General features: G+C 42.8%; 1 protein-coding gene across 1 annotated transcript in view; it reads right to left on the minus strand.

Moving 5' to 3' along the window:
• The window catches only part of ZBBX (zinc finger B-box domain containing), a 106,983-nt gene that overhangs the window by 52,983 nt on the left and 42,503 nt on the right, over window positions 1-11,497 (minus strand). The window contains exons 7-8 of the mRNA XM_012808110.1: window positions 8,185-8,359; window positions 3,188-3,308 (exon numbers count right to left, since the gene is read on the minus strand). Coding sequence (XP_012663564.1) covers window positions 3,188-3,308; window positions 8,185-8,359 — 296 coding nt within the window. The remainder of the gene's footprint in view (window positions 1-3,187; window positions 3,309-8,184; window positions 8,360-11,497) is intronic.

The raw sequence follows: 11,497 nt of genomic DNA on the forward strand, positions 1-11,497 counted from the left end.
CAGGGAAGAGTCCATCTCAACCTGCAGCCATACAACTGGCGCAGGGAAGAGTCCATCTCAACCTGCAGCCATACAGCTGGCTCAAGGGAGAGTCCATCTCAACCTGCAGCCGTACAGCTGGCTCAGGGGAGAGTCCATCTCAACCTGCAGCTGTACAGCTGGCTCAGGGGAGAGTCCATCTCAACCTGCAGACGTACAGCTGGCTCAGGGAAGAGTCCATCTCAACCTGCAGCCATACAGCTGGCTCAGGGAAGAGTCCATCTCAACCTGCAGCCGTGTGGTACTGCTGCCACCAGGGCTCCACCTCTACCCAGTGACATGTCTGCTGCCGAAACCACCTCTGACCACGTCAGTGACATCCAGCTGGGATGCCCAAAGGAGGGTTTGGGGCCGGGCATTCTCTCAGGGCAGTGCCTACAGGATTCTCCATGATCCTCTCTGCTCAGTTCCTGTTGCGGCCAAGAGTGAGACCCGGAAATGTGGCCAGGTCCCCTGTGAATGAATTCTCCCGTGAGAAGGTTGGTCTGACCGCAAAGGAACCAGCAGAAGGAAAGAAACTGGTTTTGAATTTTTTTCCTGTGCTCGATGAGACAATTATTTGATATTACTAAATGATCTGAAACTGCAGGATTTAAATACTATCTTGGATTCTGTACCTAATAATGATGATAATGACATGCACTCATGAAAACGGCACCTGTTAAAGGTCACGTGCTTCTTGGTAGAGATTTATGAGTACCAGTTATCATGTTGCTGCTAGAGCTATATTCTAAATAAGTGTATCTTCAATTGAAAAAGTAGCAATCCATTTATCTCATGATAATATTAGTAATTCTGAAGCTAATATATATATGTTAATTAATAAATAAATACAGATAACAAAAGCCAGGTTTCCCATTGCAGGTGGAAGAAATTCCACACAAGCAAAGGGAAACGCCAAATAAGCCAGGTGATCTTGGTTTGGAGTCAGAAGTATCAGTGTGACTCACGTCACCTTAATAGATGTCCAACTAGATAGGCTTAGAGATAAACTTGGATGCGTGTTTATGCTGGGCCGCTGTGTGCTGAGTGTGTGTGCTGCCTGGCTCCCGCCTCTGAAAAGCCCGCAACCTCCACACCTGACCCACAGTGACCACATGTGCTAACCGGGTCTTGGTGTCTGAACATCATTCTCCACTATAAGGAATCAAGATTCCTTGAAGAAATGAATTCCTGGGCTGGGGCAGAGGAAATACATCTTGAATGCCAGAAGAATAAAGAGATATTCAAAGCGAAATAACTAAAAATGAGAACAAAACCAGATGAGGGAAAGTCAAACGGTGAGGAGGGGGGGTCAAGCTGGGCGACCTGCCAATGGCCAGAGCAGGAACAACACAAGTCACAAAGTAAACAGCAGTATCAGATGTTCATCCCCAAATAAAATACATATCCACGAAGCCACGTAAAGAAACATTTGAATGCACAAACGAAAGTGAGAGAAGGGATACGTCCTTGAAAAAGAATTCCAGTTAATAAATGTGGGAGGACTGAAGAAAACAGAAACCCACCAGTGGAGGAGCAGAGGAGTAGTACTGGGGCAGGCAAAATGCACCCACGAGTGCCGGAATCCAGAGGGGAAAGCTTAAGGGACAGCAGATTAGTTGCATCATTTCAAAATGCCTCTTCTAATATATTTATTAACTGGAAAGGAAGAGCAGTAACTTCACAGTGGAGAAGCTCAGTGAGCACCACGTTCTCCAGAAGACCAGGTTAAACGTCACCAGTGACAAGACAGATTGGTATCCCGACCCTAGGACATTGTGTGCTGAGAAGTGGTATTCTTCCTCAGAGTGTACAACCCCAATTTAATTATGAAAAACACTAGACAGGACCAAACTGGGTACATTCTATTAAACATACGGCAAGTACTTTCCAAACTCATTAAGGTCATTAAAAACAAACAAACAAACAAGGAAAGACTGAAGAACTGTGATGGTTAAAGATATACGACAAAAAATGCAATGTGAGACCCTGGGTTGGGTCCTGGAACAGGATAAGGATATTTTTTGAAACACTGATAAAACCCAAGTAAAATTTATACTAATAGTAGTACTCAATACTACCGTGCTGATGTCAATTCCTTGGTGTGGGTAAAGGCCTTGTGTTTATCTCAGATTATTGCCGTTAGGGAGAACTCAGTGGATGATATCTGAGGATTTTTTTGAACTACTTTGTAACTCTCCTGTATTTCGTATTTCAAAATAAAAATAACTAATCGAAAACTGTTTTTCCATCTTTAAATAGTTAGTGCAGTGCAGATATTAATCTATCAAACAGAAGCTTCAAAGGAGACACAACAGCTGACTTAAAAATTCTAAAGACATCCCACAGAAAGCAGAAATTCGGTTTGCTCTATAGAGGCACAAGAGATAGGAGTAGGACGGATTTTAGACACTAGCTGGAAATGGATTACAGCTCACTATGAAATATTATAACAGGCTGAATATTCCAAAGATGGACTGGGCCACCATGGGAGATGGTTTTGTGTGGCTGAAGTGCAGTGAGGGCTGGATGCACACTCTGCGGAACATTCTAGAGCCTTCTTCCAGCACCTTGCTTCTCACAGTGAGGACAGAGCCCAGCGTCACACACACCAGTGTCACCTGGGAGCCATAAGAAATTCAAGATGCAGAACGATCGGTTTCTGCAGACCTCCTAAGAAAGTATCTTTATTTTCACAATCTTTAGGGGATAGCGTCTAATGATACCGTCTTTGATTAAGATATGTATAATTATTGATCAAATTTTACTATTAAATATCTAACTTAAAAGTAATCCTGACTATTATAGCCTCGATCGTTCATGCTAATGCAAAAACCTGACAGCACCACCTCCTCACAGTAGTCATGGGTCTATCACATTATTTTTGTTATTATTCTTAAATTCTATACTGTATTTGTGCCTTTTCTCCATATACATATTTCCATTTCTCAAGGAAAATTCTTAATTAATGATGCATCATATACATAAATAGGAATAAAATACTGATTAGAACAGTAGGAGCTTCATGGAAAAGTTAATATTTCTTTTAAAAATCTATGCAAATATGAAATGTACTTGTAAAATTGTTACAAAATGTCATGCCACATAAGAAATAAATACAAATAACTTATATATTTCCTAATAATATTAAAAATTCAGAAAATACCTCCTGTGTTTCTTAAGCCATAATTTTTCCATATAGGACAGACTGTCTTCTTTAAATTCAATAGTAATTGGTTCCCTCCAAATTTTCAGATTAGTCTGTACTTCACATTCTTCCAAAGAGTCTATAAAATCAACACAATGTGTACAATTAATGCAACCAAATCTGTATACATCTTCTCTTAACTTACAGAGAACGCATCATTTTTGAGGCACATGTGCTTTGATATTTATCCATATAATCAATAGCCTAAGGTTTAAATAACACAAAATTGTTAAATATTGCTGATTTATGAAATAGTTGTATAGTCTCCTCAATAGTCAATTGAAATGAAAGGTGTTTTAAAGCAACTGATTCTTCAATATGAGAAAAAATACAGATTCATTCTATACACATAGGTTAAAAATGTAATATACAAAAACATAAAGTACTATAGTCACTGACATAATGTTTACCCATTATGATAAACAGAAAATAATTCGGAATGGCACCTGCAGGTGCCCGCTATCCTCATAAATTTATATCTACATGGTAATTTACTTCCAGATGCTTGAGATGTTTCTTAAGTACCAGTAAATTAAAATCACAAAGATATTTAAAACAGATGAAGGTTTTTGGGAAAGAAAGCAGTGTAAATCCAGGAATAAGTCTCTCCACCCTCCCATACATCATCCCTCTTTCCAAACTAAACAACATGGGGAGGAAACATCGGAGGGAAATAAAGGGAATAGTGAAGATGGGGAAATATTATTGCGGATATAAAATGAAAGGTGCCCAACCCCGTCCTGCAGACCCCAGTGATTTCCACAAACAGCCAGACACTGACAATGAAAACAAACCATGAGATGTGCCATCCCTCTTGATTTCTTCCCAAAGAACAGAGCAGTGTTAATAAAAGTTCTGAGAAGCTCCAAGTAGAATCTACTGAACTGAAAGAGCAGGGGTTACAGTGTGATATGAGCGAGTCAGGGGGTAGGGGGAGAGGGCTTCAGGAGAGTCATTCTCAAAAGGTTTCCTGACAAGACAGCCAAAAAAAAAAAAAAAAAATGGGGGGAAAAAAAGAAAGAAAAGGACTTACTTTCCTTTCTGCCTAGGTCACAGAGAAGAGCTTCCAAACCTAGAAGGATGATGGGGAGGAAGGGTCCAAGTACCTGGCGTGAGTCATTTTTCTCCCATTCCCAGGAAATAAAGATGGGAGGTGACCTGTGTTAACTCCCTTGTAGTAACTAGACCTTCCGGCCAACGGATCCGTGATATTCATGAAGAGGAGAATCTTCAGCTATCTGAGTACATTCAGCACACAGTCCTGGTTTAAAACTGCTTACAGTAAACAAATCTGGAATATACGGATTTATGTGTCGTGGCGCCCTAGAGAAAGGCGCTGATACTGAGTAACTTTGGTTCTGATCTGCTCCCTGTTTCATGGGTTGCTAGCTAACTTTTGTCAGAGTCTAAGATTCTCTACCACTCACAGTGATGGGTTGGTGGACACTGTCCTCAATACACAATACAGAAGTCCTAAGGGGAAATTGCCTGAAGAGTTTGGAGAACAGCCAGGAATCCAGAGTGGCTGAAATCGAGCAGGGTCCAGGGAGAGTAACAGGGCGAGATGTCACCCAGATAACGACATCAGACCACACAGAACCTTCTAGGCCGTTGAAAGCACCTGCCTGTCACACTGAAGGAAATGAGCCTTTACAATACTACAATAAAATCAACTTAGAAATAACTAGAAGACCTGGAAAGCCAAGGAGCACACCAAACTAAACGGTCAAGGAACTTACGAAAGGTGTTGAATGTCTTTGGTAATAAGAGCTACACAAATTCACCTCTATCAGACCAGGAACGTTTTTAAACCTCACGATATTATGTATTAATGGTAACAGGACGCCTATAAAATTCTTCCACACTGCAGCTGGGAATACAAATTGATACAAATTCTTTGGTAAATAATTCAGCTTTATCTGGTGTGACTGAGGACGTGCACTCCCAGACCCAGCCGCTCCACTCCCAGATACACACCTTCCTAGAAATACAGCACATTTGCACCAGGGCCCTGTGCAGGAAAATTCATAACAGCATCACTTGCCAATGTTGAAAATTGGAGACAGACCAACTAATCATTTAATAGCTAATAAATACATAATAAATAAATAACATTTAAAAGGCAAAAAAGCATATATTTGTATAAAGGAAGAGCATACACACACAACGTCAGGCACAATATCGATCATATATGTAATACTCTGGGGTAAAACATTTATACATTATTACATTAACAAAAGCCCTCACCTGCATTAGTTCTTCACAACCCCATCCTGCCACAACTTATCTCACAACTCTGTTTCCCATTGGTTTCACGATGATCCGCTTTGCCAGATCCCCTCCTACTTCCAGGCCGCTCCTTGCGTTCCCTGTAGGCTTGTCCCTCTCCTCCACCCACCACGTTTAATTCTTCTTACCTCTCCAGCCTCTTGTGCCTGGACACTCTCCCCTCCTCTCCGTGGTCCAGACACTCACATCTCTCTCCAGTTTCTACAAACACCACCTGCTCACCCCCTTCACCACAGACCTGGCACACACACCTGTTTCCTGTGTCCCTCCTCTGACCCATTTTCTAGATCCCAACTCAAACCTGATTTCTTAGAAAGCTGTTTTCTAAGCATCTTTATCAGTCAGAGACTTGGCTGGAAAAAGAATACTTAAAGGGGCAATTTTAAGAGAGTCAAATGAAAGGACTGACTTATAATCTTGCGGTGAATGCCCTCAGAGCCTAAAAATTGTGGGAAGCTGCTACCCACAACAAGATGCAGCAATTAACTGCCTGGCTGCGTGCTATGTCTCCTGTGTGGGGCTTCTCCAAGCCAGGGGGCTGATCATTTGATCCCTCGGGCTCCATCTGGATCAGGCTGGGGCTGCTTTTGCACACCGCATGGTCCCCGGGCTCCACCTGGATCAGGCTGGGGCTGCTTTTGCACACCGCATGGTCCCCGGGCTCCACCTGGATCAGGCTGGGGCTGCTTTTGCACACCACACGCTCCCCAACACAAAGTATGTGCTCAGGTCTCTGCTGATGAGATTCTTGTGAAAACAATGTTTTGTGCCTGTGATATTTGAAACACTGCATGTACCCAAATACTGACAAATCATAAAAACAAAAGATGTTGACAAAAAGTATAATGACTTTTCATGTAGTGCTGAAGATGCAGTTAAAATGATAATAATTTATTGTCAGTCAAACTGCCTAAAGTTAGAGAATTAGAAAGTATGGGGACATAGTCGTCTTACACCCTAACGTTAAGAGTGAAACTGACACAGTGATCTGTACAGAGGACAATTTGGCAACATGCATCAGAATTTCAACAGAGCAAAAGGCAACCCCTGAGATGCCATTTCTATATTCAGAAATTTACTTTGAGATAATTGTGTAAACACACTAACAGCCAAGATGGCCATCGTAACTTCCTTTATAATACTGAGATTTAAAAATAAAATATCCATTAACAAGCATCTGATTAAATCGTAATATCTAAAACACTAGGTGACTGTAACTAGTGATGATGGGTGTCTGTACTTCGATGGCATAATCTGTACATGACGGAATTTCGGTAAAAAATGAAATTAACTAATGGCAGACACGGCGTCATCCACTTTTCACTCCTGTGTGTGCACAACTGTGTCAATTAACAAACATGCACCAAAATGTTAATATGCTTTCTCTCTAGATGGTAGGAATGGACTATTTCCACTTCCCTCTTAGTAACTTGTTATAAATCTTCTAAAATAATCACTGTATTATTTTTTTATCACATAGCTATTACTACTATGAAAAATAAATTTTTTAAACAGGTTTGGATTTCTGACCTGGTGATTTCTCTTCCTCAGAATTGGTGTTATTTTAAACACTTTGCCTTCCAAAATAGATAATTAAGAAGGCACTTCTATAGAATATTTATTATCTTCCAGGGTTAATAAATAAAAAAAAAATGCATTGAAATATAAAATTGCAATTTAAAGCACAGAAAATAAAAAAGTCAGTGAGAGATGAGGTACAGAGAGAGAAGGGAGTGCGCAAATAAAGTCTTGAAAACATTAATGAAACCAGTGCGTATCATGAACGAATGCAGGGAAAGATATGTGAAGGACAGAGCATTTAGTAAAATAAAAAACAGAACATTCAGTAAAAAGTCCAATTACAGTAGTGGAAGGGGCTGGATGCTTTGATCTTAGGAATGATGCTGTGTCATAAAGGGGAAATGACCAGGAGCGCTCCCTCCCTGAAGAAGAGTGAAATGAAAACAGCAAACATTAGACCCTCTGCCAAGTAAAATACATGATTGAAATTTCTCCTCTAATGTTTTGAATTCAACGAAAAGCAACTGGAAGACACAGGAGCCCAAGCAATAAAATTAATAACCTGAATTCCCTAAATCCTTATGCTTTCCTCCAAGAGACAGGAGAGATTTGAGAGCAGAGACACAGAATATTTCAGTCGTCTAGCTCTTCAAAGTCTGGCATGTGGCAGTGAATATCGGCAAGAAGATATTAAACAATAGTTCTTCAAAAAGAAAGAAAAATGAAACACGAATCAATTTTCCTTCTGGAATTTGCCAGGGGCCTTGCCATCACGTTTTTGGAGGGATGTTTATTTTTTAAAATTTCTTTACTTCTCTGTCTCACAGATCCTCTCACTTCATAGGCTACAATTACAGCTCAGAAAAAGGAAATTTCAGTTCTGACAAAAATCTCCTGCTAAGAGAGTGGAGCTGAAAGAGCCCAATTAGCTGCTTGTTTGGCAGTTGGCGGTTGCACAGAGACCAGAGCAGGTGGCCTCGCGCCGAGGGAGGATGAAGCCACTTGCCAGCGGCCGCGCGCTGCTCCCCCCGTGAGGAGTTTAGCACACGGCAGCCGGATGTTTGCTGTTTGTGAACATTGTAATCCTATCCACAGAGAAGGGAAAGCCTTGGCTCCTGACGGTCTCCTTATAAAAGTGGCCATACCTGCTTCTGCTGCGAGTACGGCCTGCTCCTCGTTGGCCTGGGGCCGGCCAGTCCTCCACTGACTTAACACCTCCTGAAAGGACCGGGCGGAAGCTTCTTCATCGAAGGATCCTTCACCCAGGAGCCTCTCCTTTGGTTCTGTACATTCTGCTTTTTTTGTGGTTGTAATTTCTACCTAAACCAATGAGAAAGGATTCTAAGCATGCATTATTAAATGTCCTGCCTCTTTATAGGTAGGAATCAGTATTTGTCATTGTAAATCACACATTTTTAATCCTAGAATGTTTTTAAGATGTGCTTATATATGCTTTTCTGTTTTCTTTAAAACCCTATTAAGCAGTTATACATGGTCTCTTCAGAAATTATTAAAATGACAGCCTGCGGCATGGATGCCCGGCCATGAGGCTATTCACCAATGTTATCTCTACAGAGGCTTCACAGCCCCATATCTAGTCTTCCCAGTCTCCTGCTCCCTGCCACCTTCCCACATCAGGAAGAGCAGTTTTCTAAATGTGTTGATCGGATCACGTCACCCCTCCTTCAAAACTCTCTGCAGAGTCTCTATGAACCCCGAGTCCCTCCAAGACCGACCAGGCCCCTCCACAGCCTGTATTTGCTTTTCACTTCATCTCCTTCCACTCCCCGTCCGTGCACCTGTTCCAGCCAAACTCACCTTCTTACAGTTTGGGGAGCCCGTCAAGCACAGCCCCTCGTGGGGGCCCTCATGGGGGCTATACCAGTGCTGGGAGTGAAATATCTCCAAGTCTGCACAGAGCCGTTCCCCTCATTTCATTAGTCTCTGCTCAGAGAGTTAGAGCTTCATTGATGATCCTAAAAATAATAGTCCCCGTCCCCCCGTTTTATGATCCCTCATCTGCTTCATTTCCCTTCCCATTGCTTACCTCGCTGTGAATTTGTTCTACATATTTATGTGTTTATTGCCTGTCTCTTCTCATTAGAACAGATGAGATCAGAGATTTCGTCTTTTTTCTAAGTGCCAACAGCCATGCCTGGCCCAAATTAGGTGTTCGGTAAATGTCATGGACTGAATGAACGAGTTCATCAAGGCACGTGGGTGCCGCATGCCTCTCAGGAATGACGGGGAGGGGGACAAACTGAGTGCGAAATACACGTTCAGTCTGAACGCACAGAAGGAAATGAAGGTGGCACTTGACAGTTGTGCAGTAAGCCAGAGAAAAGGGCCACCAGAGAGAACTCAGCAGAGGAAAGCCAGGCCAGCGGCTGGGTCCCACGTGTGGACCACCACACTGCTCAGAGTGCTAACTCTCCGTGAGTAACTTTTAGGTGCCATAGTAGAAAATGCTCAGTTTTAACTGAGAAATGCACAGGCAGATTGCTGGAGTACAACTGAAAGTGTATTGTTAAAAATGCGTACACAACTTTTTAAGTATAAGCACAAAAATTCTGAGGCTCTCAGACACTATTCACCGGGCTAGCTGTTAACAAAAGAAGCACAGGTTAAGACGTCCCCAACAGGAACAGACACAGGAGCCAGTGTGACCCAGAGGAGGTGATCTATACTGAGTTTTGAAAGATAAAACAAGGATTCCATAAGCAAAAAGGGCTGTATTCCAGGGAGAGGGAAGCGGGGCTGGTAAGACCCAGAGGCGAGAATCAGGGCAGCATGGGACTGTGAGCAGTTTGCATGTTAGAGCCACAGAAATGGAGGCTGAGGAAACAGAATGGTAGAAAGGCAGCAGGACAGGCCGTGAGGGGCTGTGTCTGCTGTACAGAGGGGCTGGGGCTTCGACCTATTAGCAACGTAAAACCACTAAACCTCCCACACAGCAGCGTGCCAGAGGGAGGGAAATTGGGGAACAGTGAGTTTGAATCCAAGGAACCTGATTAAAATGGTTTGACGACATTGACTAGTATGTGGACATATATGAAATCTAATATATTCATCAACATTTTTGCCGTCAAAATATTTTTCACAATTATATGAGTACTTTACACTTTATATTGGCAAAAGACTAAAGGTGCATAAATGTTGATCAGTGGAAGGTACATTTTGAAAAATCTTTCACATCCAGTAAGTAATTTATAGCCACTACAGAGAATGAGAGGGCTATAGAACGTCCTCATATAGATATGAAAACTGCCTTGTTAAGTACAGAAAGCAAGTCTGCAGAGCAGTATAAAATGTCTATCAATGTTTATGTAAAGAAATACATACAGAAAACTGGAAGTGTTAACTGACCCTTGGAAGGGGAGAGAATGAAATGCACTTTCCACGTATAAATATTTTGTTCTTTAGGAAAAGCTAATTGCAGTGTCCACAATAGCAGTAAGAATAGAAGAAGTGACTCAACATTCGAGAGAGTTTTCAGCTGGTAGGCTGTGTGGGGCAGAGACTGTGATGGAATGAATTGAGTCTCCCCCCAAATTCATAGGTTAAAGCCCTGACCCCCGAGGTCTCTCTCTCCCTCTCTCTCCCTCTCTCTATCTCCGTCTCCCTCTCTGTCTCTCTCACACAGAGCAAGGAAAGGTCGTGTAAGAACATGGTGAGAACACCGGCATCTGCCCACCAAGAAGAAAAGCCTCATCAGAAACCGCGTCCACCAGCACCTGGATCTGGACGCTGCGTCCACAGCACTGTGAGGAGAGACATTTCTGCTGTCCGGGCCCCTCATCCACAGTGTCCGGCTCAGGCAGCCTGCGCAGACTAACACAGTGACTTCCTACCGTGCGCAGAGGGGAGAGAATCAACTGCAGAAAATAACCGTCCTGTTGGCTCGGAAAGCTAAAACAGGGCCTGCCGGTGGAAACATCTATCAGTTTTAGAAGAGAGGGATGAGTTTAGTTTGAAGACAGCAAGCTCAGGAGTAGGTGCGAAGGTGGTGGCAGCAGGATGTCACCGTGTCCGTGTCCCTGCACGAATGCTGCACCGTGAGGAAAGCTGCAAACCCAGAGGTTTAACACGGAGTGTGTGGGCAGCAGTCAGCCCAGCAGCTCTCCTGGGCAGCCCCTTTCATGCACCGAATCAGAAGGTGGAAGAAGTTTGCATCTTGAAGTTACGCCATTGGAATACCCACTTCCACATAGCTGTGGCAGCTTAAGAAAAAGCTAGCAGGTTGTACAGTCACTCTGAAATGGGTCATTTCTGCGGGAGCTAGGAGCTGGACAGAGCACCCAGAAAGCCAGGGTTCTACGTCCATTACTGACTAGGCCCACAAATCCAGGGTCGTATGTCCATTACTAAGCCCAGAAATCCAGTGTCATACGTCCATTACTGACTAAGCCCAGAAATCCAGGGTCGTATGTCCATTACTGACTAAGCCCAGAAATCCAG

The sequence above is a fragment of the Otolemur garnettii genome, unplaced genomic scaffold (assembly GCF_000181295.1).
Source record: "Otolemur garnettii isolate 467f Iridium unplaced genomic scaffold, OtoGar3 scaffold00084, whole genome shotgun sequence".
In the NCBI taxonomy this organism is placed as follows: domain Eukaryota; kingdom Metazoa; phylum Chordata; class Mammalia; order Primates; family Galagidae; genus Otolemur; species Otolemur garnettii.